General features: G+C 51.7%; 13 protein-coding genes across 14 annotated transcripts; 5 read left to right on the top strand and 8 right to left on the bottom strand.

The window, feature by feature from the left end:
* Positions 1-625: 625 nt before the first annotated feature.
* PV05_05217 (ribosomal RNA small subunit methyltransferase NEP1) lies at positions 626-2,315 on the bottom strand. Its single transcript, XM_013461694.1, has 3 exons — positions 2,106-2,315; positions 1,742-1,998; positions 626-1,689 (listed from the first exon to the last, which is right to left on the bottom strand). Exons 1-3 carry the CDS (start codon positions 2,146-2,148, stop codon positions 1,213-1,215), a joined length of 777 nt encoding a protein of 258 aa, XP_013317148.1. The 5' UTR covers positions 2,149-2,315; the 3' UTR covers positions 626-1,212.
* A 372-nt stretch (positions 2,316-2,687) lies between these two features.
* PV05_05218 (uncharacterized protein) lies at positions 2,688-4,515 on the top strand. Its single transcript, XM_013461695.1, has 4 exons — positions 2,688-3,138; positions 3,235-3,586; positions 3,649-3,805; positions 3,857-4,515. Exons 1-4 carry the CDS (start codon positions 2,971-2,973, stop codon positions 4,413-4,415), a joined length of 1,236 nt encoding a protein of 411 aa, XP_013317149.1. The 5' UTR covers positions 2,688-2,970; the 3' UTR covers positions 4,416-4,515.
* Positions 4,516-4,853: 338 nt separating this feature from the next.
* PV05_05219 (uncharacterized protein) lies at positions 4,854-7,373 on the bottom strand (the record flags this gene model as incomplete). The annotated part of the gene is made up of 3 exons (XM_013461696.1): positions 4,854-6,054; positions 6,098-6,619; positions 6,715-7,373. 3 exons carry the CDS (start codon positions 7,371-7,373, stop codon positions 4,854-4,856), a joined length of 2,382 nt encoding a protein of 793 aa, XP_013317150.1.
* A 797-nt stretch (positions 7,374-8,170) lies between these two features.
* Positions 8,171-10,327, bottom strand: PV05_05220 (uncharacterized protein; the record flags this gene model as incomplete). Its single annotated transcript, XM_013461697.1, has 1 exon — positions 8,171-10,327. The coding sequence occupies one exon, from the start codon at positions 10,325-10,327 to the stop codon at positions 8,171-8,173; it is 2,157 nt and encodes a 718-aa protein (XP_013317151.1).
* A 230-nt stretch (positions 10,328-10,557) lies between these two features.
* PV05_05221 (uncharacterized protein) lies at positions 10,558-12,052 on the bottom strand. The gene is made up of 2 exons (XM_013461698.1): positions 11,857-12,052; positions 10,558-11,804 (listed from the first exon to the last, which is right to left on the bottom strand). Exons 1-2 carry the CDS (start codon positions 11,887-11,889, stop codon positions 10,644-10,646), a joined length of 1,194 nt encoding a protein of 397 aa, XP_013317152.1. The 5' UTR covers positions 11,890-12,052; the 3' UTR covers positions 10,558-10,643.
* A 129-nt stretch (positions 12,053-12,181) lies between these two features.
* On the top strand, positions 12,182-14,172 carry PV05_05222. Of its 2 annotated transcripts, XM_013461699.1 has the most exons (5): positions 12,182-12,389; positions 12,469-12,495; positions 12,549-12,597; positions 12,647-12,662; positions 12,713-14,172. In XM_013461699.1, the coding sequence occupies exons 1-5, from the start codon at positions 12,359-12,361 to the stop codon at positions 13,007-13,009; spliced, it is 420 nt and encodes a 139-aa protein (XP_013317153.1). In that variant the 5' UTR covers positions 12,182-12,358; the 3' UTR covers positions 13,010-14,172. The 2 variants fall into 2 exon arrangements, with proteins under 2 accessions (XP_013317153.1, XP_013317154.1); XM_013461700.1 differs by having other exon boundaries at positions 12,469-12,597.
* PV05_05223 (uncharacterized protein) lies at positions 13,102-15,975 on the bottom strand. Its single transcript, XM_013461701.1, has 2 exons — positions 14,248-15,975; positions 13,102-14,085 (listed from the first exon to the last, which is right to left on the bottom strand). The coding sequence occupies exons 1-2, from the start codon at positions 15,797-15,799 to the stop codon at positions 13,226-13,228; spliced, it is 2,412 nt and encodes an 803-aa protein (XP_013317155.1). The 5' UTR covers positions 15,800-15,975; the 3' UTR covers positions 13,102-13,225.
* Positions 15,976-17,079: 1,104 nt separating this feature from the next.
* Positions 17,080-18,406, top strand: PV05_05224 (uncharacterized protein). The gene is made up of 2 exons (XM_013461702.1): positions 17,080-17,205; positions 17,297-18,406. The coding sequence occupies exon 2, from the start codon at positions 17,366-17,368 to the stop codon at positions 18,353-18,355; it is 990 nt and encodes a 329-aa protein (XP_013317156.1). The 5' UTR covers positions 17,080-17,205; positions 17,297-17,365; the 3' UTR covers positions 18,356-18,406.
* Positions 18,407-18,557: 151 nt separating this feature from the next.
* Positions 18,558-20,141, top strand: PV05_05225 (uncharacterized protein). The gene has a single exon (XM_013461703.1). It carries the CDS (start codon positions 18,588-18,590, stop codon positions 19,881-19,883), a length of 1,296 nt encoding a protein of 431 aa, XP_013317157.1. The 5' UTR covers positions 18,558-18,587; the 3' UTR covers positions 19,884-20,141.
* PV05_05226 (40S ribosomal protein S15) lies at positions 20,071-21,044 on the bottom strand. The gene is made up of 3 exons (XM_013461704.1): positions 20,919-21,044; positions 20,786-20,862; positions 20,071-20,727 (listed from the first exon to the last, which is right to left on the bottom strand). The coding sequence occupies exons 1-3, from the start codon at positions 20,934-20,936 to the stop codon at positions 20,361-20,363; spliced, it is 462 nt and encodes a 153-aa protein (XP_013317158.1). The 5' UTR covers positions 20,937-21,044; the 3' UTR covers positions 20,071-20,360.
* A 192-nt stretch (positions 21,045-21,236) lies between these two features.
* PV05_05227 (60S acidic ribosomal protein P2) lies at positions 21,237-22,149 on the bottom strand. Its single transcript, XM_013461705.1, has 3 exons — positions 22,037-22,149; positions 21,812-21,985; positions 21,237-21,760 (listed from the first exon to the last, which is right to left on the bottom strand). The coding sequence occupies exons 2-3, from the start codon at positions 21,968-21,970 to the stop codon at positions 21,575-21,577; spliced, it is 345 nt and encodes a 114-aa protein (XP_013317159.1). The 5' UTR covers positions 21,971-21,985; positions 22,037-22,149; the 3' UTR covers positions 21,237-21,574.
* A 157-nt stretch (positions 22,150-22,306) lies between these two features.
* On the top strand, positions 22,307-23,737 carry PV05_05228 (uncharacterized protein). The gene has a single exon (XM_013461706.1). The coding sequence runs from the start codon at positions 22,513-22,515 to the stop codon at positions 23,536-23,538; it is 1,026 nt and encodes a 341-aa protein (XP_013317160.1). The 5' UTR covers positions 22,307-22,512; the 3' UTR covers positions 23,539-23,737.
* Positions 23,656-25,146, bottom strand: PV05_05229 (uncharacterized protein). The gene is made up of 3 exons (XM_013461707.1): positions 24,781-25,146; positions 24,279-24,713; positions 23,656-24,201 (listed from the first exon to the last, which is right to left on the bottom strand). Exons 1-3 carry the CDS (start codon positions 25,040-25,042, stop codon positions 23,897-23,899), a joined length of 1,002 nt encoding a protein of 333 aa, XP_013317161.1. The 5' UTR covers positions 25,043-25,146; the 3' UTR covers positions 23,656-23,896.
* Positions 25,147-25,192: the final 46 nt, after the last annotated feature.

Here is a 25,192-nt window from a genome sequence, read left to right on the forward strand (position 1 = left end):
TCATAGGAAATGAGGGATCGCCACCGGGATCAAGATGGTCTCCTCGTATCGAAATCTCATTCGGCTCGACTGTTGTGCTGATGATAGCATTGATTGGCAGGCACCGGCACAATTTCCAGTCAGAATGTCATGGACGTGGTCGAAGCGAAATCGCTGAAGCTGTACCTGCACAAACGCCATTGAACGAATACCTCGAGGCGACTGGTAACGACTGTCCAGGATTTATCCGCGGGCCAGCGCTAATGCGGAATGAAGTCTCGGAAAGACATCAAGGGACAAGGCGTGATGTCGAAGCATTTGGTAAGGCGTGAAGATCCTCCAGATATAATTGGTGGCGGCGAATAAGAAAATTTCACGAAGAGCCGCAAGTGAAGTGCCACGTTGGAGTGAGAATGGGTCGCAGAAATAGTCGACATAGTCCAAAACTTGGGTGGCCAGTCAGCGAATTGGCTTGTTTGCTCCAGGGCTGATTGGAATGAGGCTGTTGAAGAAGCGGAACTCAGGTGGGCGCGGAGATATAAGATCGTCGGTGGTTGGCCGCCTACTGCCCGTCGCGAATCGGGTCGGGCGCGAATGCATGAGAGCGGCGCCCTACCCGTCAGCGCAAAGTGATGCTCACCTTCCAGTCCCTTCATAATCAATATGGACGGTGAAAGAGACATTTCGGAAGCGTGGGTTGGTCCTGAAGGACGCTGCATGTAGTCATTAGGATTCTGTCATATTCGTGCAACTGTGGCACAGTTCTTTCTGTCGTAATTGCCCCCTGGAGTGCCATGTCATACTTATGAGGCGTGCAGTAAATCGATTGGTAAATGAACCAACCATGACATCTCCCTTGCTTCGTGGCCTCGTAATAAAGCGACACGGAGCCTGACTCTGAACAAGATCATCCCATCAATCATTCGATACGTGCGTGCAGCTGTCCACATATGAGGAGGCTCCATCAGCTCCCAGATTCCCAACGGTATGGTTTCCAGATGTAGGGCAGGTTGACTGCACCTACGGTTCCACAGACGAAAGAAACCGCCTTGAGGTTTGTTGAACCATGTTATGTCTTGTTATGAAAACAAACGCCAGATCCAACTCCCCCAATGCAGAGCAGGCATTGATTCGTGCAAGATGGCTTGGATGTTGTGATCTAGCCTTTGCAGAATTGCCACTTGAAAAAGAAATCTGGTAAACAAGATATTAGTTTGTCATACCTTTGAGACCTCAGAGGACGTTCCACGAGTCTTCGCAAGCGTGGCAGAATTTGCTACAAGTCACACTTGCGCTAAGGCTGTAATTGCTGATACTGATAGATTCGTCCTTGAAAGCGTCGGCGAAGTCGTCCTTGCCTTTGGCCATGGCACCAACGAAGACGCAGATGCTTTCCGTGGGCCCAAGTTTGTCGACGTAATCTCGGACTCGTACAACATCGGCGTCGAAACTCAACGTGACCTTTCTGCAGTTTGGCGGTAAATGATCCGTGATAGGGTTCTTGATGACCTTGAGCAGCTTTTCCTGCGAGTTTACTGATCGAATGGACAGCCGATGCAAGAGTTGGACCATCAAACCGGCGAAGCGCTTGAATGTTCTCGGGATTCGCACACTGGGGTTGACCTCGATCAGAACGCCCTTCGCAGTGTGGATGAATATTTGCAACCTCCCGGCCTTGTTGATGGGTGAATCCAGGAGCGTGAGCAGGCACTGAATGTTGAAGTCAGCTCGCCACTACCATCAGAGTGGGATATATAGCCACCTGATGTGTGATATCGGGTCTTGCATCACTAATGTCTCGGCCCATTTTGCGCATCACGCCAATATGTTCGTCGCTGTTCAACAGCGAATACTTCTCTTCTTTGCCAGGTTTTCCGCTATGGGCAGCTTTGTATGTTTCAAGGCTTGCATTGGACAGCACGACAATCAGCCGTTTCGTGTCTTTGTCATTCACCGAGATCGGGACGTGCTGTTCAGCGACAAGACGAGGAAGTTCGGGTGGGGGGAGAGACTGCGTTCCTACAAATTCAGAGCACAAAGTGTCAACAGTGTTCATGACAAAGTCGTCAAGAGATTATTCGTTGTTCTTGTAGGCTTTGAGGCTCGTGGTAGATAGGTGGACATACTCGAACGCTTTCTTTTGACACCAGGTGTGACGGATTCGGTCATCGTGACTGTGAAGTGGTGGGATGATCCTAGCGGAAGAGGCGAATCGGGAGGAGCGGCAGGCAGGACAAAGTAAAGATATAAGCGGTCCCTCGACTTCGTGAAGAGGATATCTGGTCTAAATGGTCTTGTAATTATGAAGAGATCGGTGACTTTGATGTTTCTTTGCTACGAAATTCTCTCCGAACATGCCACGCCCACTTCGAAAAATTTGCAGCCGTGCCAAGGTGTGGACAATCTGCTCGCGACTCACCCCGTTCGGGGTCGAGGGTGATGCCGCCCTGTGCTCACCCCCGGCTCGCGCGACCGTGGGGAGGCCTCACCTGTGACGGGAACCACTAGGCGCACAAGCACGCACACAAGCATCATGTGACTTACGGGGCACCAAGGCGCACCACTTCCACTCTAGCAAAGCTAGGTATATAAGAGTATTCGCCGGCGTTTACGATAAGATTTTATTTACGGTAAGCCGGCGTTTACTGTGAATCCGTCGTTTACCGTCTAATGACCGTACATAGTCTCTTACGGTCTTGTAACCGTCCGGCAAGCCTGGTGTGGACCGCTAAGGTACAGGCTTCGAAGCACTAAAAGCCTTGGCTTCTCGTCTTTACAAGTGTGGGCGTCGATCAAATCACAACGGGACAAACTTCCTCCCCCACATTGCCCACATTCCCAAATCTCCCAACTTTGAGACCGAAGACCCCGCCGAGGCTAGGCTCTCATAATGCAATCATTTTTCCAGGTCTTTAACGACATAAAATCCGACATCTATCTCTACTAGGACGTCAGAAATAGATTTGCATCCAAACACGTATCTCGCTCACCATGACGCAAAAGAACAGCAATGGGACGTCGGACAGCTTACTGGCTGATCCCTCCAAGCTCCGTGTAATTGTGGTAGGAGCAGGGATTGGTGGCTTGACGGCCGCCGTTGCTTGCAAGGAAAAGGGTTTCACAGTCACAGTTCTGGAAGCCACTGAGAAATTCACTCATGTAAGTTTGACAGTGTTCACACTTATGTTGAAAACGGACGCATATGGAGATTCAATGGTTCTATCTCCAGTCTTCTTGGCTGATGCTCAGTATTAGATCGGCGCTGGACTTCAAATCTCGTCCAATTGCACTCGCGTTCTTCTTGGCTTTAGTGGCATGCGTGAACGTCTTGACAAGGTTGGAGCACCTTTGAAAAGAGTTCGCTTCCACGATATAGAGGGGAATCAAATTGCCGAAAAGCTTTATGAGGATGCAGAAAAGGAGTATGGTTTTCCTACTTGGATGATCCATCGTGGTGACCTGCACGACTGTATCCTTGCAAAGGCGCGGGAACTCGACATTGATATACGGATGGGTCAGCTGGTTGAGAAGTTCGACGGCGCGGGTCCAAGCGTAACGCTCAAGGATGGGAGCCAGTTGGAGGCTGATGTTATTGTATGCGGAGATGGCAAGTGTTGACGCTGCCCCACGAGAAGTTGAACAGTTCGCTAACGTTAGATTTGAGCACAGGCTACCGCTCCCGCGCTCGTTCGGCGCTGAAGGGGCGTATAGACGAACCACTCTTCAGTGGCAATTCGGCTTTCAGGGCTCTTATTCCCTGCAGTCTCCTTCAAGATGACGACTTATTTCCATTGATCAACTGGAAGGATCAGAGCTGCTATGCATGGTATTATATTACTTCAGATATCGACGTTACGTACTAACTGGCTGTAATTAGGGTCGGAGGCACTCGTTTCATTGTGGCATATCCAGTCCGTCAAGGAGAGTATTATAACTTCGTCTCCACACAACCAGCTATCCATACCAAAGGGAGTGACTATGTCGTCAACATAGATTCTTCGGTTGTGATGAACGAATTTGCAGACTGGGATCCGCGTCTTCTGAAGATTTTGAAGCATCTCCCCGAGAAGTGCCTGGAATGGAAGCTCTGCGACCTAGAACCCATGGATAACTGGGCACTGCCTGGTGGAAAGATAACGCTACTTGGAGATGCAGCTCATGCTGTCTTGCCTTCCTCTTCACAAGGTGCAGCTATGGCGATTGAAGACGCTGCGGCTTTTGCCGAGATTTTGTCTAGAATCGAACACAAATCCCAGATCGAGGCTGCTGTTAAAGCGTACGAAGACCTACGAAGACCCAGGACTACAGAGGTGCGGGATAGCGGACGACGCAACGTGGCACGGTGGAAAGAAAAGGATTCGCACGAGGAGTCTACTAATGACGTTATTTGGGACTACGACGTTATTGCCGAAGCCAAAATAATACCAATAGGATGATGAGAAGGTAGTTTTGGACTACCTGTCCGTACTGTTAGCTACCATTGAAATAAGACAGCTCTTCTTGAGTTCACTCGAAACGCGAGAGCACTTTCTATAGGTTTAGTATTTGCCGTTCTAGATGAGCACAAATTAAAAATTGAAAATATGGTTGACGATCTTGAATTATCGGTGAGTCACTATTTGGCCAATGCGAGTAGACTTGTGCCCGTGGAAATAAAGGGTATGGGCTGATGTAAACCTCGGCCAATGCCTCTTCTCACGGGGACACGCCCACATATACTCAATCCTTGGGACGCCACTCGGCCTCTTTTCTCCGTCTGGTCGGAACCCCATCCCGAGTATGGCTAAGACCTTTTGCCCTCGTGGACGTTTACTGCTGCATTGAACTATAGGATGAAATAGAACCGTCAGGGCGAGGGTAAGTTAAGGGTAAGTTCAAAAGGTAAGTAGAGGTGTGGAGGGTGAGTCGCGAGAAGGCAGTATTAAAAGCGGCAGGGTCTGGGTGAGCGTCCACGTGAGCTCCGAGCAGTTTTTACTCTGCTTGTACTGCCAAGCGGCCGCTTGAAGGGCAGTCTCATAATAACCACCTTGGATGTTTGCGTCGGCGCCGTGCTTCAGCAGTATTTCCATGGCTTCGGTAAAACGGCGCGCGGCGGCCGCTTGAAGGGCAGTTCCACGAGAACCAGCTTGGATGTTGACGTCGGTGCCGTGCTCCAGCAGCAGTTTCGCTATTTTGGTATGGCCTTCGACACAGGCTGCGTGCAAGGCAGTGCCGTACACGCTACCTTCCGCATTCACAAGTTCCTGGATATGATTGGGCGCTTTCAGTTGAAGAAGTCCTAGGCATATATTTTCCAGCCCCCAAAGTGCCGGAAAATACAATAGTCCGGGAATGTCTGTCCCTCGCCGGTTGTATAGCGATCCCAATGTTATTGCCCAATTGGCGTAGATCTGAGGATCCGTAAAAATTGGAAGCACCAAGACATCAAGATTATCACCATGGCTGCTTGCTCGCTTATAGTGCTCGTGCCAAAGTCTTGCTGCGTAGTAGGCCAAAGGGTAATCCCCGATGGTAGCCTCGAAGGAATTTTCTGCAAGTGGATCTACAGATAATCCTGGATGCGATAGATATGTTAGACATATTTTGGTGATCTCCTGATGACCAACTGCAGCATTTAGACCAAAATTGTCACCGACTTGTTTTGGTAGTCTGTCTGATTCCAGGTATTCCTGCACTGTGAAATGCGCAATCCGAAGAACCTTGAATTTGGTGAATATCTTGGACCAGAGGTGGTCTGCCACGACTTGGATATCGACTTCAACAAAGCCCGAACATATCTGGAGAACATCATCTTCGTCCTGGAGCTGACGATTAAGATTCAGACCAGCCTGATCACCAACATCTACTGCCAGGCCGTCAATCACCTCTGCGATCATCATAGGCCGATGAGCGTAGCAAAGTTGCAACAGAACTCGCCACAGGTCGAAGGCGAGGCCGCGCCTCTGCACTTCCAGGAGCATGCGCTCGTAAGTTTCGTCCAGGTCTGCTGGAAGTGATTGCAATCGCTCTTCGAGATGGCTTTCGGTGCGGGGACAGGATTGAAGCAACGTGAATTGACAATCCACCCACCGAAACCTGAATCAATTAGCGCCGTCAATATCGTCAACGGAAAACTCACACTCCTCGAGCACGTAGCGTAAGGCCGTCCTCGATCTTGGACCGAAACGGTTTCCATTTCGCTAGACGTCTGTCGGTGTCCAGTCGACCGGCGATGTAAGATGCAATATCTTGATCCACTCCCTCGTTCTTGATCATTGCAATGTCCTCTTCCGGCAAAGGTTGAATGTCATCACGAATGTCGTGCAAGTCTCGACTGGTGACCAGAAGGTGCAAACCGGGCACGTTCCAGTCGCGGAAACGATTCAAAGTGTCCAGGACTTCACCGCGAGCTGTCTGCCATGGGCTCTCGTCAAGAGCGTCCACGAAGACGAAGACGTTTGCGAACAGAGACAGTAACTCTCCAAGAGCATCTTCCAGGGCGTATACAGGCAGCGTGCCAGGTCCGTACTTGTCATGAAGCCTGCTCAGAATATTCTCACCAGAGGAATGCTGGCTCGATAATTGCAACAACAGAGCCTTCAACATTGCCGAAGTATTCTGCTTCGATTCGTCGCTGAATGTGAAGTAGAAGAAACCGATTCTGTATCACGGCGGTGTTGTCGGTCATGAAATGTATATTGAATAACTGTCGAAAGCAGAACGGATTTCCCACAGCCTGCAAAGCCATTCATCCACAGAAAAGAGTTTGGGCTGTCCAACCAGGACTTGAAAGATGCAGACTGGAGGAGCCAGCTGCCAGTGCCTAGATGGCTCTTCGTACAAGCTGCATAGTGATTGCTAGTGGCATCAGGCGCATTCAACCACGTACGGAGATTGGACGCTATTTGACGGGCTGTGACAAACTCGACCAAGGTTTTGATCTCAGTAGTTCTGTCGTGGATTCTCTTATTATCTTTTAGTTGCAATAGCTGCAACACGGGGGAGATGTTGTCCCGGATTTCCTCAGCATTCTCTTTGATTTTTTCCAGTGTGGACTTTCTGAAAGGATAACGAGCTCGGGAGCATGCCGCTTCAAGTCTCGTGCGGAGATCGCCTGAGGGCTTCTCAAATTTGCTGTATCTTTTCTGCAGTTTTTGCAAAAGGCTGTCGCACTTCGTGACTGACGACTCAACGTTCCCTGTAAGGCTCTCGTCGCCCTGAAACGTCCGTTCGGCAATGACTTGGGATAGCTGCTCAAAATACCTGTGGACGCTCTTGATATGGCACATCATGGCAGCAACGTCCGAATCTTGGTGTTTGTAATCTTGATAGTAATCGATGAGTGCCCCGGTAACATCGAGGCCGAGGGAAACCAGTCCAGCGACACTGGCGGCAATGGAGAGGGGATCAGCCATGGTTTGCTATTGCTACTGGTAGCATTCGCAACGAATCTTCTTATATTGTGGTTTCAGCCTTGTGCTATATGAAGCAAGGTAAGGCTTTGGCTCGGTGACTTTGAGAGTCTGGGACGAAAATGGAGGTCTCTTCGGCCGTTAGAGAAAGACAGCTTGCGCAAGAAGGTCAAGCTTGTAGGTACGTTGCCGGCAGAGGTACGGCCCTAAGAGATCGAACGTACTTTGGTATAAACAAGCTGGTGAAGCCGAAGTCAAGACTCCATCTGGATCCACCACGCAAAGCAATAGTATGACCGCAGATGATGTTTTTAGGACTTCGGACATGTTTGTATCACAAGTTCATTCAGCTCAGCCCAAGTGGCATGCTGGCCTGCCAAGCCCTTCTTTGCGCCTTGCAGGCAGTTGCATTGGTGTGACTGGCTGGTATAAGCAGGGCTCGTTGCGTCAAGGGCCTGCAGGTGCAGACTGACAAGGGGTTGACATCTCAATTGCAACCACGTACAAATTCAAGGCAGACCTTAGGTGTTTTCCGGCGCCTAATGCTCCAATAGGCCGATTTGCGAGCCAGTGAAGTTCTCAACAGGAAGCGCTTCTACCATGATATCCGGTCGTTTTCGCAAAGCTCAACTTGACACTTTGTCAATGCCGGAAAAGGTGAGGCTATGCACTGACATGACACCCTTGGTAGCGTCAGAACATAGCCTCATTAGTATATTTGATGGTGCTGGTGTCTCTTGTGGTGTACAGAAAGAGGATGACACCTTTGACGCGTGGTGGTGTGCAGCTTGCCCTCATTCTTACCGCATTCTCGCAGCATTCCAGCTCTCGTAGTCGTCCAGCATGTCCCGTGTGATACTCTTTGGTGTACTCTGAATTGCCTTCCTGATATCATCCGCGACAATCAAGTCTCGATCCGCGTCGAAGGCACATTCCCCAGCCGTCTGACAGATCGCCACAATCTCTGCCCCTGAAAACCCTTCTGTGGCTCGTGAGAACTCCTCGATATCTTCGGCCAGGCTGACATCAGGCTGGTACCGTAGCTCGCCCAATCGTTTCTGGAAGATCTCCCTTCTAGCTTCGAAGTCTGGCGGCCCAATGTACACCACGTTGTCGAACCGCCCAGGACGCATGAGTGCTGGATCGACGTTCTGCGGCTTGTTTGTTGCACCAACCACAAAGACATTCCTAAGCTCTTCGAACCCGTCCATCTCATTGAGCAAGGTGGTCAGCACGTTCAGATCACTGCCGCTTCGGCCGCGCGAGGCAATTGCATCGATCTCATCGAAGAAGATGATACTAGGACTTGCAGCGCGGGCTTTGCGGAAGACTTCGCGTGTCGCGCGCTCGCTCTCGCCAACGTACATGGAAATCAGCTCGGCCCCTTTGACGGCGAGGAAATTCGTGCCTGCTTCGGTGGCGAGGGCGCGGACGAGCAGAGTCTTTGAGCAGCCTGGCGGGCCGTAGAGGAGAACACCTTTCTTTGGCCGTAGACCGAGTTGAGCCATCCGGTCTGCGTGTTTCAACGGGCGCTCGACGGCATTGTGCAGTTGGCGTTTGATGGAGTGTTGGCCGCCAATGTCGGACCAATGGACGTTGGGAGTTTCGAGAAATATCTCCTGGAGGGCGGAGGGGCGGATTTCCTGAAGTGCTTTGTTGAGATCATCAAGGATAATATTCAAGGTTGAAGATTCTTCGGCCGTCACATCGAATGTGTTCTTGCCATTGGTAGGGGTTGATTTGTAATCCGCGGTATCGCCATCGACTACTGCGACATCATGAGTGGCAGCGAGCCTCAGTCTGTCAACAGCAAACTCGACGGTTCTTCCGTAAAGGTCTTCCAGGTCACCACCCACGTAACCGTGCGTCCTCTCTGCCATTTCTTGGAGGATATTATGGTCGGGAAGGGTTCCTCCGCCGCGTAATGCCAGCAGTATTTCCTTTCTCTGCTGAGCTGAAGGTATAGGGAGTTCGATCTCAACTCCGAACTTTCCCCTCCCCCGTAGTGTCTGGTGAATGTCATTTGGGTGACCAGTCTCGCCGACCACAAGTATTGGGCCGCCTTTGATCTGTTCGAACAAGCTATTAAGCCCTTGCGCCAAGCTAGACGCACCCGCAGAATCCCGCGATAGATAGGACGACTGAACAATGATCAATTGCGGCTCTGTTGGTGGCCTCACTACTGTTTTGGGTTCCCATTGGGTGACCGTAGGCCAACCGGAGTTTGACAGTGCGGTAATAAATGCAGTCTTACCAGTACCTTTTGCTCCATACAGTAATATCCCCTGGACTGGTCTGTAGGATGGCCAGAGCTGCTTCTCGTTCGGGGTACATAACCTGTTGACAATACCTTGAACTTTGCGTGATTGTGCGTCTAACCCGCCCAGATTTGTGGGCTGGAAATCGATGTTGACTGCAGGAAGTGAGTCCTCGCCGTTGCCTATCCGAAACTGTGTATTCCGCGTGACTCGTACAATCATAGTGTCAACAACTCCGATGTCTTTGACCACGAACTCGTTCACCTCAGCACCAAGTTTGAACTGTATTTTCTGGTCGAGCACCAGAAATCCGTCCGCACCAGGAAGAGCGACTCTCGCATACTTTGCGTAGAATTCAGCATCCTCGTCACCAAGCGGACCTCCAAGGCGTTGCAAACTAATCCTGGTCGCGTCCTGTAGAGGTCTGGATGACCTGGTGATCGTGACCTTGTCCCCTAGTTTGAAACCATACACTTCTTGCAGCAGCTTTGAGGTCTGAACGATGGTGTCCTTCATTCCAGCGCCGGACGCTTCCCAGGCTATTGCTAATTTCTTCCTGTCTGTGTCGGGCTCGTCCAATGTACGCAATTCACAAATGTCACCGGCCTTCAGTTTCAATGACAACATGGATACCGCGGTCAACCTGACGCGAAAAGCGTCTTTGTCCGAATTTGTAGGACGGACGATGAAGCTCGACATCTTGAAGTGGCTCCATTCGGTCCGAAGGAACACAGAACGGCATCGACAACTTACGTGGAAGGTGTTTTCTACACTGGAGATGGAGGGAAAATCTCAGGACCATGTACTGGGCTTGGCGAATCATGATGCAGCACGAAAATAAAATAGCCATGTCTGACAAAAGCGACCCCACGTTGGAAGTCCAACTCAGCAGGCATTCATTCTAGACAGACAAGTGCATTTTTGCCATACAGGTATAAGAATGAAACCAGCGTTAGAAATATCCATGGATATAATGGTAAAAGGGCAGGTTGGTGATCCTGGCTACCAATGTACTTCATTCCAGTGAATCAAAAGATGGCTTTTTGCCCGCACTTCGAGTCGTCCGCTTGGTGATCCCGCTGTCGTCCTCACCTTCTCGACCTGTGGTGCCCTGTACAGATTCACCTGCATCACCAAGACTTGACTCATCATGGACCTCTTCTAGATCTACACTGCTTCTCGTCGCTCGAGGCACTTTCTCCCAGTCTTCGCCATTGTGCATATTTGAGGCTGCTGTTACCTCTTTGACCACTTTTGCACCTTCACTTTCCACCCCATTCCAAGCTCCGCAACCACTGCACCTCCACCGTCCCAATTCTTCCAATGTCTTGACTCCTGGAGGAGCCTGTCCATTGACTAGTCGACAATTCGAACAGAGTAATACCAGCCTGTTCTTGGCGGCTGTCTCGTCCTCACCGAGCATGACATCGAGGATACGATCATACCAATGGTGGGTATGTTCGTATGCAGTGCTTGGTGGTGGCACATTGGTGAAGGCGTTTGGAGCAAATCCTGGAGCATCAGGACTCATGTCTGCCGGACTGTGGGCCATCATTTGTGCTGCCAGCGGCGGTTGGCCATGCGCCGTGGACATTGGGCTGGTCTCGACATGCGGTCTTGGAGTGGGAGGGATGTTCATGTTTCTGCCTGGAATATTCGCTGTCGGTGGGGGTGGGATTCCCGTTCTTTGTGGTGTCGGTCGCTCTGACGCCGGTTCTGCTTTTCGTTTCGATCCTTGGTGTGGTTGTCTGGAGGGTGCCTTTGTTGGCGGAGCACCACCATATTTCTGCAGCAGCTCTTGTGTACTATCATATCTTGTAGCCTTCTTCAAATCCGCAATCTTCGCTTCTCTTTGCTTTTGTAAGTGGTCCAGGTGTAATTGTTGTCGACTGACCCGCCAGTCAAAGAAAGTAGAGAGCAGTTTCCTCACGGCGTAGATGGTGACTGGTCCTCCCGCAAGTCCCGCATAATGGTACCAGGACCAAGCATCTGGACCGAGGACAAGGACCACGACAAGAGTGTAGAGAAGGTAGGTTAGGGTCGTGTAAAGCGTCCACAACGCTTTCGCTCGGCGGGCTCGACTTCTTGTGGTGTCAAGAGCAAGGCTCGCGGCGGTGACCTGACTGGACAGCTTGGAGAGGGCCTTCTCGAAGGATGCTGGAGAGTTTGCATCTCCCTGAAGCAGTCAGCACAAAATCCACCAATTTCGAGCCTCGTACTCTGCTCACCTTCCAGAGCCATGACATGCTAGCTTTCCTCATTTTTGCGGACCACTCGACCTAAATTCTAGCCTTACAAGCATTGGGAGATCCTGCTACCGGAGTGTCGTAGTCCAAGTGCCCGCGATCATAGTCGAGTCGAGCGAGCCAAATGAATTCGGAAGTCGAGGGTCGAGATGGACGCACAGAAGATGAACTGAAGGTGGCAGGCTGCGTCATTCCTGTCACTGTGAATTTGAGATGCGCCTGTCAGTCACCGGCAAATCGGAGGAAAGAAGACACGAGACGCGTATTGGATCTCCATTTTCTGTTCCCCGTTCCACCCCTGCGTTTCTCTCGATTGAGGCCAGTTCAGCCATATGGAACAAGGACTATCTGTCCAGTGTAGATTGTGAACACCATAAGTCATACATCTCCAGTCCTTCATCCCCGACACCTCGTCATCTCGCAAACCACGCCACAAACAGAACGACAACTTGCGCATCATTCAAGCCTCACCTTAACCCTCAAAATGCCCAGCATGTGGCTCACAGATATGCAGAGTATGCCCTCTGGCCATAAGGCGGTCGCGGCAGACGCTGCGCCATAATTTTCGAAAGGTGCAGGCTGACGAACATACAGAGATTGGCGTGGCTTTCTGCTCAGGAGGTAATGCGCAGCACTTAAACCCTGGAGTGAGCGGCAACAATTGACAGCAGCAGGTGGACTGTTCTTGACTGGTGGTGTCCTTATGTTCTTCGACCGTTCGATGTATGTGCTCTGCGCCGAAGAGATTGGCGACTACTGACACCTTGCGCAGGCTAGCGATGGGCAATGTATGTACCGTCTCTATCTCCTACGACCGGCCCTGCTGAGTCTCCGCCAGATCCTTTTCCTGATCGGTTTGACCCTTATTATCGGCATTCAGAAGACCTTCGTCTTCTTCGCAAGACGACAAAAGCTCAAAGGAACAGCTGCTTTCATGGGTGGCATCCTCCTCATCCTGATCCGCTGGCCCCTAACAGGATTTCTGATCGAGCTCTATGGTATATTTGTCCTCTTTGGAGATTTCTTCGCAACCATCGCATCCTTCGCAGGCAATATCCCTATTGTGGGCCCATATATACAAATGTTGCTGCAAAAGATATCCTCTGGAAGAAGGAACGCAGAATTGCCAGTATGAAAGTGTACACCATTGGACGACACCTGATTTTGAGCGCTTTCTACCAACCCCTATTGGAATGGAATGTAACACTCGAAGGAATCATCATTTTTATCCCTACTGTCCATCTCTAGCATAATCAGACCTCTGAGGGATTTACGGCTTTCTTGGGTATCACACTCAACGACCACAACAGAAATTTTCGTTGTCGACCTTACTGGTTAAAGATGCATCCTCTCAAAGTCCACCATATCCGAGTCCGCTTACATCGCCGGATCCGCTACCAGGCCACCCCAGAAACCCTTGGGCATTGACATCAGGCGCCGTGGCAAGCAGATCATAACCCATGCCCATACTCCAGAGCATATCATCTTCAGTCTGCCAGCCGCCGAACGTCCCAGTCGAAGTGGGTTGGCTATTAGGCGAGAGATAGGCATCATAACTACCGCCAGCATTTGGGTGGGACTGAGATTGCGGTGTATATGCATTCGGAGACATGGTATTGTGCTGCGGAGCAAGGATGGTTGGTGTGTTTGCGCTATACATGTCTGAAGGAGGTTGTTGAGCTATTGGTTGTGCAGGATGGGCAAAGCCCCCAGCTTGTTGGCTGTTGGGCCGTGTACTCGCGGGACTCTGTCCGTAAGCATTGCCATTCTCTGCTTTTACGGTTGCAACCTGTCCCATATTGCTGCGGAGCAATCTCTCAAAGCCGTCGGCCATGGCATACAGAATGTGATTCTTGCCAGCTCTACAGCTCCGGAATAAAGAGATTACCGCTTCGATCAACGGCTTTGTCTTCTGCTCGGGATTGATGGAAACGCCAATGCCAGCCCATCGGGACGACATCTTGATGAGGAAGACCACGGCAAATGCGATGACGGTATGTAGGTATAACGGCACACCAACCATGGAGTCTCGTATCGAAGGTTCGTCGAGCACAGTGATAAGGATCTGATGCGCTGAGTTGATAGCCTGAGAGGCCAATGGGCGAAGACTGCTCGGCAGCGTTGAGGTCGATGAGATGGTGAACAGCGATCGGCCTCTTAGCGCGAGGGAGTTGAGCATCATCGAGGCAAAGTAATAATGTAAATCGACACCTAGACGTCAATGTTGTCAGCTGTGTCTCATCATCCCTATGCCAATGCTATGCTGAGATCTCCTTTAGGATTCAGGGCAAATTATACTGTACAATGTCATGTCCCTCAACGAAGCAATAATCGTGGTAGTGTTGGGAGAGGAAGAAAAGGAGCGTGTCTTACCAACAGCAGGATAATCCCCAATGTGTGCATCTCGATTCAACGCATGCCGGAACTGATACCGCCAACGGTCCAATTCCTCCATGAACCGCGCGTGCGTCGTCAACGTGCCGTCGTCGCCGTCCATCAGCCTCTCGGCTTCGAGGCCGAAATGATTGTATGCGCGACTCAGGATTATAAACAGCGTGACCTGCGACAGAACACGACGATCGCTCGGCGTGCACTCCGGCGCATTGAGAAACACATCATACTCCTTAATCGCCTGCAGCTCGGCTGTCACGGGCGGTCGACCGTATGCGATGCTGAAGTGGTGATCCAGCACATACAACAAATACCAGAGCCGTGCACGCTCGAGATGCTCGAGTTTGGACGCCGTAGTCTTGGTGCCCAGTGGTGAGTAAAAGGCCTTATAAAAGGCCTGGTGTAGATTGAGTTCGGTGGCCATGCGCACGCAGTGGCCCGACAGTTTCCACGAGAGGTCGGGCAACCAAAACGCGGCGATGCAGAGGGCGCGGACGTCGTCGAGCGTGTGGAAGCGGTCGAAGAAGCTCGTGGCGATCAAGTCGCGTAGGTGCTTGTGCGCGAGGGCGTAGGTTTTCTCGCGGCCTGGGATGTGTAGACTGGTCACCGTGATGATGGCCGTGAAGAACAAGGTGGACGATTCGCGGACGGAGAGGAGTGTGCGGGATTCCTGGATCGTGGCGTCGAACAGGTAGCGTGACAGAGTCGTTTTGAAGAGCGAGAAGAGGTCTTCGGCTTCGGCGAGGGTGATCAGACCCAGCGACACGAGGTCTTGTTCCATGTTCAAGTTCTTCTTCGAGTTGCGCCGGGCGGGATCGCCGTACTTGAGCCGGCTGCGGAGAGTGTTGAGTTGCGTGACTTCGTAGAGAGAGCCCATCGGGGCCGGGGCCATTTCTGAAGACGGGTTCTCGTCGCCCACCGTGCCTGGCTCGCGGGAGTTTTCACGCGTCGTCTGACTTTGCGATGTGGGTTCTGGTGCTGCGAGGAACTGTTGTCCTTGTCCCATTACCGACGGTTGCGGTAGTTGGGTTTGACTTTGGATCATCTGGGATTGGGACTCGGGCAGCACAGACATAGATTGAGAATGTGAACGAGGACCCGTCGTGGAGTACGACTCGAGCGGAGGCATCTTGAGGTGTGCGAGGATGTCCTCAACGGCTCGGTCCAGGCGGGCCACGGAAGGTGGAGGATGGCCATCTTCATCGTCTATGCTCAGGCGCATACGTTTGAAAGTGACACAGTCGAGTCCCAGACGTTGACATCGTGAGCACCCAGCGTCGCCGCGCTCGAGACTGTCGCATTTGACTTTCAGTTTGCGACATGCCAGACATGCTCGGCCTTTGCGTGAGATATGTGGTTCGGCGGGAAGATGGTCGGCGGAGCGCTTTCTGCTGTGGAGAGGCGATGCATTATTGCCCGCCGCGCCGTCAGCGGAACCGGTCCATGATGGTTGACGGGCGGAATGATTGAGCAACGATGGACTTGATTGGGGTGGAGGTTGGGACTGATTTGCGTAGTCCCTGGTGTCGGTCATTGTCGGCTATTGCTGCTGGGAGAGCTGGCATTCGGCAGGGTCTCCGGACCAACAGCAAAAAGTACGAAGGTCGAAGGACTGATGGTCCTGACTTGCTATCTCAACGGATGGGCAACATGGCCAGAGTTTGATAGCTTGATGGGCCGGTGGAAGATCACCCAGTCACCCAGTGCGTGCCACAGGTGCGTGCCAGTGAAAGGAAAACGCGGGATCATTTCCCCGCATGAAATTGGCCGTGGGGGCACAAGAAGTTCAGGGCCGGTTGGGCCAATTGCAAGACTAGCGGCTTGGGATATGGTTATTAACCGGGCACGCCGGGTTCGTCTCCTAATGATACGCTGGTGCTTGGGGTGCAAACCGTCGAGCTTCTACAATCAACTATGGTGGTAAGCAGTCACGTATGTGATGCTGTCAAAGCTGCGAGCCGCCATCCTGCCATCGAGTGCTACGATGCCGTACATATTTCGCAAGGCTCATGCTAACAAGGCTCTCTTCGATCCCAGTTCTCGCCTGCCTAGTGGGTTCCTACCACTTCTATGTATTCTCTTTCGTCCTGCGCTTCCAGCGACAGCACTCAATGTGCGAACCGAAGGTCAAGCATTCATCTGCGGAGGAGATAAGTAAGACATCTGAGAGATCAACTTGTGATCAGTTGTCACCACTACACTGAAGCAAATAAAAGGCTCCAGCGTCTTGAAAACGTGTATAGAAACGGACCATCCACTATGTCGAGAATAGATACGCTCATATACCGTAGGCCGCAATAGAGAAGCAAAAAGGAAATGATGCGACCATGCTAGCCTCAGCCTGCGCTGTCCGAAGCGGACTCCATTGATGTGACTACTTCTCACTCAATCCAACTCAAAATACACGTACTTCTGTATAGCTCCCAAAAAAACTCAGGTTGGCCCGTACAATGTCCTCAGGCGCAAAAATGATCCTGGCGAGACTTGAACTCGCGACTTTCGCATTACTCATATAAGAGGCATAATGCATGCAAGCATACAATATAAGAACGACACGCTAAACCGACTGCGTCACAGGCTGGTTCAGTCGTTAGCCTCCCGCAAATATTCTATTGCAGGTTTTCTCACGAAAACTTACATCTAATTACCAGCGACGTTATGTGCATGAATTTTGACCATAATTTAGCATAGTTTAAATGATCAATCTTCCAGAAATTGGAGCCAATCGAGGCCCGATTCTTGGCTTGTTTGCCGCCGATATGCGGACCTTATAGGTTATCGAGGAACCAGGAATCCAGTATGACGTTCATACCTTTTTCTTTCTAACGGCAATATCTCTTTTACTCAACAAGTAACGTGTTGATGATGTTTTGAAAGGTAGCACACTCCCTTGAAGAAGGAAAGGATCTGTTCGCTTGAAATCATGCTATCCTAGTGACGGTAAGGACTGTTTGAACGCTTCGTCCAGCAATTGCTTCCGTTTTTCGTTTACCAACCATAACTCGAAAACCTCATTACTGAAGTATGTTAGAGGTTTACCAACTCATATAATTTTGCCGAGCAATTGTCGATCTCGCCTCCTCATTTGCAACGTACCAATATGGCTTCTCCTGCGGATGCTGTAGCTGCTGGAGAAGAGGATGATGACTACATGAACATGACCTTTGAAGATCCAGAAGCCTCCAAAAAGACCGAAACCCTCACACAACGAAAGAAACGACTCGCAAGAGAGGCCGAAATCAAAGCACGACCAAAGTCGAAGGCAGAGCTGGCAGAAGAAGAGCGCAAGAAGAGAGAGCTTGCGCTAAACTCTACCACGTTGGACACTAGCAACAAGGGTTTCAAGATGATGGCGGCGCTCGGGTACAAGCCCGGAACAGCGTTGGGTGTTTCCAGGCCGGGAGCAAGCGCAGACAAAGATGACAGATTACTCGAGCCTATAGGACTTGAGATGAGGGACACGCGGAGCGGCGTGGGCGCGGATGCAGAGAAGAAACGCAAATTTCGCGTAGAGATGGAGGCGCAGGCAGAAGTTGAGAAGAAGCGCAAGGTCGAGACTGGCGACTTCAGAGAACGACAGCAGAAAGAGCGAGAGGAAAAGAAGATGGAAGGGCAGATGTGGGGAGCGATGAAGGTCTGCGAGAGGCTTGAGGAGGAAGATGAAGAGGCTAAAGATACCGCCGACGGCGGTCCGGATTCTGTGAAGCGACGGAGGACGAAGCCCCTCAAGAGTGTCAATGTCCTGTGGCGGAATCTTGTCAAGCAGAGAGCTATCAACGAGCGAGATCGGAGGATGAGATACGACCTGCATCAGTCGTTGTCAAGGCGTCCGGACTACGATGACCCCGAGGAAGAGAAAGAAGATAAGATGGCTCTAGGCAAGAAGGCTGAGACTGAGGAGGTCGATGTAGATCTCGACGAGGAAGACGAGGAGCTCGACGAGTTTGAAGCGCTGGAGGTAGCGGAGAAACTGACTAGGTTGGTGGCCTATCTGCGAGAGAGGTGGCATTACTGCTTCTGGTGCAAGTATCAGTACCCGGACAAAGAGATGGAAGGTTGTCCTGGCTTGACCGAGGAGGATCATGATTGAAGCACGGAACAGGTATCATCGTAATCACCATCAAAGTCGGTTTAAACAAGATTCTTACTCCGTACAAGGGGATTCCATTTTGTAATTGTGATCCTTGAGAAATTCCATAGATCCTGGGCTCAGCCTCGTTCAGCCTTGCCGTCAGTTTGGTCCAGGCTTCAGCCTGATTTCTTCCACCACCACCTTTTAGGTCTTCATCAACACCAAAGGATCCTACCATGCCTTCCCAATCATGTCGTTCTTTTCGTCTAACCGGTTCTTGGCAGTGCTCCTCATCGTAGGCCTCGGTACAGCGTGCTACTCTATACCCAGTATTCTGCAACAGGTCAAAGATGCCGCCCGGGCACCAGAACCTGAACCCCCACCGCCACGCAAACGGCTGCAAAAAGACTCGGAGAATTCGCTGAAAATCGACACACTACGTACTCTTGCGGATGGGTATAGCTACGAACTCCGCAACTCTGCCGTCAAAATCGTCACGAGCCGGACCGTTCGCTCCCGTTCTAAGGACTTACTACTCCGCGACCTCGCCAGTAGGGACTACGAGCGGCGCGACAATGCCATCAACGGACTGTTGATGATGTTGCGCCACCAGAGTCTCCACGACAGGTATCAGAACCTGGGTGCGGAATTCAATCTTGCCAAACGGGTCAAGGCGACCGTGCGGGCGCTGATCAACGTCTTACCAATGCACGCAGACCATGGACACGAACAAAAGGGGGGACTACCGCCGTCACCGATCCTGCCGGTCACTCGTCCTGCGCAGGAGGAGTCACTTCTAGTCATTCTGAATTATATGCTCACCGAAGAGCCTCTCAGAAGGAGCGTGATCATAGAGCCACCGGTCATTGCCGCGCTCAAGGCCGGCCTGGTCACTAAATGGCTGGCCCGGTATCCGTTCCCGTGCGCGCTGCCGGAGAATCAGGGGTACAATTTCAAACGATCCGACGTCGCGCGGCTGTTTGAGCGCATGGCCTGGAAGACGGACGACCATCTTATGGCGGGGATCATCTTCCAGGTCGTGCATCATCCGCTGGGGCGGAAACAGATGCGCGAGGCGGGCTTGCAGGCGAGCAGTTACAGGGAGAACGTGGATCCGAATTCGTGGAACACGGGCTGGACGGCCGAGCGGTGGGAAAGCGATGATAGTGACAACGATGTGGCCATGACAGGAGGCGAGGCTACGGCCGGTCAGGTCAGGGATGATGTTACAGTGTGGGAGGAGACGGTGCCGGCGGTAACGCAGCGGTCTGTGGAACGAAGTCAAGAAGAGGAACATCTACGGCGGCGACATCGTGAGGCTATTGTCGTCGCGGAGCGTGGTGCGCCTTTGAGAAGAGAAAACATCCTGCAGCGTGGAGATAGCATGGATGTCCGGCCTATGCGTGGCGTGAGTGAGGTCGAGGGCGATTTGAATGGGCTGTTGGGTCTTTCTGACAATGGTCGGGAGTATGAGAACACGGCTTCGGAACATGGCAGTCATCGTTCGAGAGAAGATCTCGAAAGTGCACCTGTGGAAGATGCATGATGTCCGGGTCGATACAGTCTGTCAATATGAGCCGGGTGAATGCTCGATCTGCGGAGATGTTGGTCACCGCAGTCGAGAACAGGACGGGAACGTACAACATCTGGCTTCACTGTAACAGCGACGGCTTTTTGACTTCATCATGGGATTACACAAAGCGAGGCGTTTTCAGGACTAAGGCTGGGCAAGGCTGGACTTATTCCTTGTTGTAAATGGATGAGGTCAGGGTCAAATTGCACCACAGGAAGTGCGCACTCAGCATGGCGTCGTCCTGAATATTGATTTTGATTTACAGCTTCCGACTGTCCTCAGCAGATAGTCATGGCCGCATTCTAGGTCCATTGCATTTTAGCCTCGTGAACAGCGCCCATGAACCCGAATCTCATGCATCATGCAATCATATGATGCCTTTTCCTCTGCCTGCAACCTTGCAAGATGGCTACATACAACAACAACTCCACTGATCGTCTCTTCTTCCCTCTACTTCAATGGAATAAATCGCGAAGAGTGGGTGGCACCAATACCGGGTCTACCGTGCTTGACGGGCTTGTATGAGATGGAGAATTCACCGAGATAGTGACCGACCATCTCAGGCTTGATTTCGACCTGGTTGAATTCCTTGCCGCTGTAGATGCCGATGACGCTGCCAATCATCTCTGGCACAATGATCATGTCTCGAAGGTGTGTCTTGACGAGGTCGGGCTTCTCGTTGGGCTTCGCGTTCTGCTTGGCCTTGCGCAGTTTCTTGATCAGACCCATCGGGCGGCGCTTGAGGCCTCGGTTGAATCGACGGCGGGCGCGAGCATGGAGGATGTTGATGAGTTCGTTGGATGGGATATCGAGCAGTCTGCAGATTTCACGGTCAATTCGTGTCCATCGCCACGATCGATGTGGCCGAAACGTACTGATCGAGATCAATGCCTCTGTATGAAAACTTTCGGAATGTTCTTCTCTTCTTGAGCTCAGCGGCCTCTTCGGCATTCTGGAGTCGAATCAATTAGTGGATGAGTCGCTGCATGTTGGGTTTTGGGAACATACGTATTCGGTGTCAGCCATGATTGCGGTTGGACTGCGCGTTCGCACTTCGAGGTGACGGTCGAAAAGCGAGGAGGTGGATGATGGTGCAGTTGCTGGTCGGTCAGTGTCGACGGTTTGCAGTGAGTGCCTCCGTAGAGATTCAGTTCTCTGAGAGCCTTGGCGTACCTGCGTAAATTCAAGATTGTGGGAGTCCACCAGATCCACGTGATCTAAAATCTTGGCATATAACCCACGCCGCAGGCCAGATGCCTGTAACAGTACGGAATAGACTTGGGCAACTGGCAAATAATTTACGGCGAAAGAGACCTGGATCCCGTCATTGACAGCCTGACTCATATGATGGAACTGGAATGCAACAAGGCGCTCTTCCGGCTCCCAGTTGAAATGCATCGATATGCAAAGAAAAACTTATGCTTGGGAAAGACGATATTGCGATGGGACTTCGGTTTGATATTGTCATTGATAGCCATGATTTGGGTATCAAAATTTGCGCGAGTAGACTCTAGACTCTGAGCTCATTCACCATGCAGTTGAAATAAATCAGTCTGCCGCGTCCCCGTCTTCAGCAGTCATGAGTAGTCCATCGCGTTCCGACCGTGGTGCATACCATCGGACAGAGAGATAATCTCGACTTGACGGTCTGCAAAATCCACCGCTTAGTCGAATAGACCGAAGCCCATATCCTCATCAGACTCCTCCTTCTCTTCCTCCTTCTCGGCAGGCTTCTCTTCTTCAGCGGCAGCAGCACCACCAGCAGCTGGAGCACCGCCGGCAGCAGGGGCGGCACCACCGGCACCACCAGATGGGACCGAGGCGAGTTTGGAAGAACCTTCAGAGATCAACTGCATATTGTTAATTCTATCCCCATAAATCGTAGTGCCAGACGGTCATACCTCATTGATGTCCTTGCCCTTCAACTCTTCGATCAGCTTGTCAAGACGCTCATCATCGGCGTCAATGCCGACGGAGGAAAGGACGCCCTTGATGTCGTCCGCAGATGGGTCGCTGTTGCCGCCGAGGCCAAGGAGGAGATAAGCTGCGAGGTGCTTCATTTTGGAGGGTTTTGGCTGCGATAGAATTTAGCAATGGTTATGTAGCCGGCGCTCTCGGTCACATACTGATTTTGAAGATGGTCGAACAGGAGAGACAATCGATTTAACCGCGAATTGAGCGGAGACTGGCACGTCAAGTTCTGAAGATGTTCGTGATTGAGAAAGGGACACGAGCGACCAGCAAATGCGATGGAAGTTGTGCGCACACTGAATTTTGGGAAACTTATCGGGGCAAGTTCGCCGAGTCCGAGGTTGCACTAAGCTCTTTATGGACATTACGATTTTCTTGCTCGCGGTGATTGCGGGGGGCAATTCATGACTTCCGTTGTTCTTTCACTTTCAGTCTCTCCTGTTTGTCTTTCGCTGCTCTTGCCATGCACTGCCTGTATAGCTCCTTCTTCATTTTCATTTGATTCTCTATATGACATTTGGCCGAACTGCTACGCGGGCCAGCAAATATGCATACCTTCTCGCGACATCTTCCTAACATAACATCTTCCTGATAGCCTCCCCAAACTATATCCCAATCCTCCGCGCTCAAGATGAGTTTCCTGGGCGACATTGTCAATTCTATTGGCAGCGAAAAGGCTCCAGCGCCGCCCAAGCCTCCAGTGCGACCGATCAGTACGAACTCACATCGCTCTCCCGCTGATGGAAAGCTCGGGTCGCGCTCTGGGCTCCCAGCTGCCCCTTCGCCACTCAACGGTGTAAAGCGGAAAGCTGAAGATCAGTCTACAAAATTGGCTGGCAAGCACATCAGACCGAATCCTACACCTGGCTTGACTAGCAGTGTCGCCAGACGTCCAGCTGCCCCTCCTCTCAATGCGCCGAAAGCATCAAATGGAAAAGAAGCCCCAGTGTCCAGACCGAAAATCGACGCTGCTATCAGCGCTATCAAGGCCGGCTCTACGCCCCCTGGAACACCAATCAGTGCTACTGCAAAAGTTCCGGCGAAGGGCTCCTATGCCGACATCATGGCCAGAGCCAAACAAGCGCAGGAGGCGAGAATGCAGAGCCAGGTGGGCATGATCAAGCATCAGGCAACCAACAGAGAGAAAGTGTCCAAAGTGGCTGAGAGAAGACGTCAGGAGGAAGAGAAGGCGAAAGCTGCAAAGGCTAAACCTGGTGAACGTCCTCTCATGACGAAACGCGACATGTCCCGCAGCCTTAGTCCCGCGAAGAAAGGAGACCAACCTCGAGTTGCCAAGGCGCCACGGCCGCCTCTTCATGCTCCCGCAGCATCCTACAAGGGCACAATGGGCCTCACTTCGAACAGATCACAAAAGCAAGCTCAGCGCAAGCGGAACAAATACGATGAATATCTCGCGACGGACGAGGAAGACAATTCGGACGAAGGCAGCGACGGAGTGGACGAGGAAGAAAACTATGCGTCTGACGTTTCATCTGACATGGAAGCCGGAGCATTTGAGCTCGACGAAGAAGAGACCAAGGCTCTGAGAGCTGCAAAGGAAGAGGATGCCCGGGAATTGGCTCTGGAGAACAGTCTGAAAAAGGAAAAGGAAGAGCGAAAAAAGAGACTGCTTGCCATGGCTAACAAGCGGAAGTAGTAGTCACCATCTGTATCAACGGTTCTGACTTTGGTATCGCTTCTGATATTTTAGCATCGGTGTTGGCGGGGTTTGCATAGCGAAGAGATTTAGTCACTCAGGCGTCAGAAATACAAGGCATTTATCATTTTGGACTTGACAACGACGGCAGCACTTACAGATCATATAGGGGATATGAACCATACTTCGCAGCCTGAAGACAACCTGATCAAGTACTATTGGTAGTAGTAACTGCCACGCCAGGCCGGACCCTCTCGTTCCTGTCCTACAAGCTCGTCTTGTCCCTGCTGGACATGGAGGCAGCATATGCCATCCGATTCGCAGCAGAATTGGACTGTTCACATCCCTTGTTCCGGTGTTAATCAGACACCAAGGTCTCGACGTCACAGCCCTCGACTCTGTAGAAGCCGAGCGCTGTCAGCATCGGCTTGTCGTGGAATCTGTACAGATACACCGTCTCGTCTCCTTCAGCGGTGTGTCGATACTTGTTCCAGGCAGGGATGCAAAAGGTATCACCCTGCTTCCACTGGATGCGTTGGCCCTGGATCTCGCTGTATCCTTTGCCGGTTACGACATGGTAGACTGACGAAGCCGTCTCACGAACAGCTGGAGAGGTGCATCCCGCGTTCAGACGCTCGGCAGAACCACCAAGGATTTTGGAAACTAAGAGTCAAGAAAGAAGAAGTCAGCCCATTGTGGCCTTGAATTATTGAGGCCAGGCATGGTGTTGAGGGTCATACCAGGTCTACCATCTTTCTTCAAGTAATCTTCCGACGTCCAGTCGCCCTGCTTCTCGTCCAGTCTCTGTTGCATCACCTTCCAAGGGAAGACGATGGGTGAGTCATTGGAGTCGACGTCTTCCGCAGGGTATCTGGGCTGTTGATAATGCTCGACGAAGTGGACAGGGAAGTGTCTGAAATTGGGTAGATCGAGACCATCCAGCCAGATCATCGGCCCAGAGCCGTCCTTGCCGTGGTCGTGCCAGTTCCAGGTTGGAGTGAGAATGACATCCCCTCGCTGCATGGAGATGCGTCGACCGTGGACGGCAGTAAAGCCCCCTTGACCTTCGATGATGAAGCGCATGGCGAAGGCTGTGTGTCGATGTGCCCGGGCGGTCTCGTTGGGCATCACCAGCTGGAGACCGGCGTATAACGTGTCAGTGGTGTACGGGGCATCTGAACTATGCTGTTAGCCGCCTTTCATACGAAGTTGATGGTGGTGGTGGTGGTGGTGGTGGCATACCTCTAGCAGGATTGACCAGCATCAGCACTCGTCTTTCGGCTTGCTGCTCGGTGATGATCTCCCCTGCCCGTAGGAGGCTCGGTCTGACTTCGTCGTATCGCCAGATGTAGGGGACGCACTGGGGATTCGGTTCCGGTGGGTTCAACTTAGCCATTTGCGTCCAGAGCGGTTTCGTGTTCACCTTGAGAGCATTCTCGACGAGCTCTTGTGCAGGATCCTTCGAACCGTTCATCTGCGTCGTTGTCTGGGTGGTAGTGGCCATGATGATGTCTCTCAGAGTCGAGGATTTGAATTCCAGTGCTTGAGGATGATTTCTAAATGTACCTTCTCTCGCCGGGGAAAATGCATCACGACGATGAGATGAAGCGCGTCCTAAATAAGGCAAGGCGTGAAAACCCCCATGCTGATCTCA

Source organism: Exophiala xenobiotica, assembly GCF_000835505.1.
Source record: "Exophiala xenobiotica strain CBS 118157 unplaced genomic scaffold supercont1.3, whole genome shotgun sequence".
Lineage (NCBI taxonomy): Eukaryota > Fungi > Ascomycota > Eurotiomycetes > Chaetothyriales > Herpotrichiellaceae > Exophiala > Exophiala xenobiotica.

Coding starts and splice junctions, on each gene's coding strand:
- PV05_05218 (XM_013461695.1), top strand. CDS start 2,971: ATGACGCAAAAGAACAGCAATGGGACGTCGGACAGCTTACTGGCTGAT. Junction 3,139..3,234: donor CCACTGAGAAATTCACTCAT/GTAAGTTTGACA, acceptor GCTCAGTATTAG/ATCGGCGCTGGACTTCAAAT. Junction 3,806..3,856: donor GATCAGAGCTGCTATGCATG/GTATTATATTAC, acceptor GGCTGTAATTAG/GGTCGGAGGCACTCGTTTCA.
- PV05_05226 (XM_013461704.1), bottom strand. Junction 20,728..20,785: donor AGAGGCATTGATCTCGATCA/GTACGTTTCGGC, acceptor TGAAATCTGCAG/ACTGCTCGATATCCCATCCA.
- PV05_05223 (XM_013461701.1), bottom strand. CDS start 15,799: ATGACCGACACCAGGGACTACGCAAATCAGTCCCAACCTCCACCCCAA. Junction 14,086..14,247: donor TGGGGATTATCCTGCTGTTG/GTAAGACACGCT, acceptor ATTGACGTCTAG/GTGTCGATTTACATTATTAC.
- PV05_05222 (XM_013461699.1), top strand. CDS start 12,359: ATGCCCAGCATGTGGCTCACAGATATGCAGA. Junction 12,390..12,468: donor GTGGCTCACAGATATGCAGA/GTATGCCCTCTG, acceptor ACGAACATACAG/AGATTGGCGTGGCTTTCTGC. Junction 12,496..12,548: donor CGTGGCTTTCTGCTCAGGAG/GTAATGCGCAGC, acceptor TGACAGCAGCAG/GTGGACTGTTCTTGACTGGT.
- PV05_05229 (XM_013461707.1), bottom strand. CDS start 25,042: ATGGCCACTACCACCCAGACAACGACGCAGATGAACGGTTCGAAGGAT. Junction 24,714..24,780: donor GCTGGTCAATCCTGCTAGAG/GTATGCCACCAC, acceptor AGCATAGTTCAG/ATGCCCCGTACACCACTGAC. Junction 24,202..24,278: donor GAAGAAAGATGGTAGACCTG/GTATGACCCTCA, acceptor CTTGACTCTTAG/TTTCCAAAATCCTTGGTGGT.
- PV05_05221 (XM_013461698.1), bottom strand. CDS start 11,889: ATGAGGAAAGCTAGCATGTCATGGCTCTGGAAG. Junction 11,805..11,856: donor GCATGTCATGGCTCTGGAAG/GTGAGCAGAGTA, acceptor TGACTGCTTCAG/GGAGATGCAAACTCTCCAGC.
- PV05_05225 (XM_013461703.1), top strand. CDS start 18,588: ATGTCGTTCTTTTCGTCTAACCGGTTCTTGGCAGTGCTCCTCATCGTA.
- PV05_05228 (XM_013461706.1), top strand. CDS start 22,513: ATGAGTTTCCTGGGCGACATTGTCAATTCTATTGGCAGCGAAAAGGCT.
- PV05_05224 (XM_013461702.1), top strand. CDS start 17,366: ATGGCTTCTCCTGCGGATGCTGTAGCTGCTGGAGAAGAGGATGATGAC.
- PV05_05217 (XM_013461694.1), bottom strand. CDS start 2,148: ATGACCGAATCCGTCACACCTGGTGTCAAAAGAAAGCGTTCGA. Junction 1,999..2,105: donor TGTCAAAAGAAAGCGTTCGA/GTATGTCCACCT, acceptor CTGAATTTGTAG/GAACGCAGTCTCTCCCCCCA. Junction 1,690..1,741: donor GACCCGATATCACACATCAG/GTGGCTATATAT, acceptor TTCAACATTCAG/TGCCTGCTCACGCTCCTGGA.
- PV05_05227 (XM_013461705.1), bottom strand. CDS start 21,970: ATGAAGCACCTCGCAGCTTATCTCCTCCTTGGCCTCGGCGGCAACAGC. Junction 21,761..21,811: donor AGGGCAAGGACATCAATGAG/GTATGACCGTCT, acceptor AACAATATGCAG/TTGATCTCTGAAGGTTCTTC.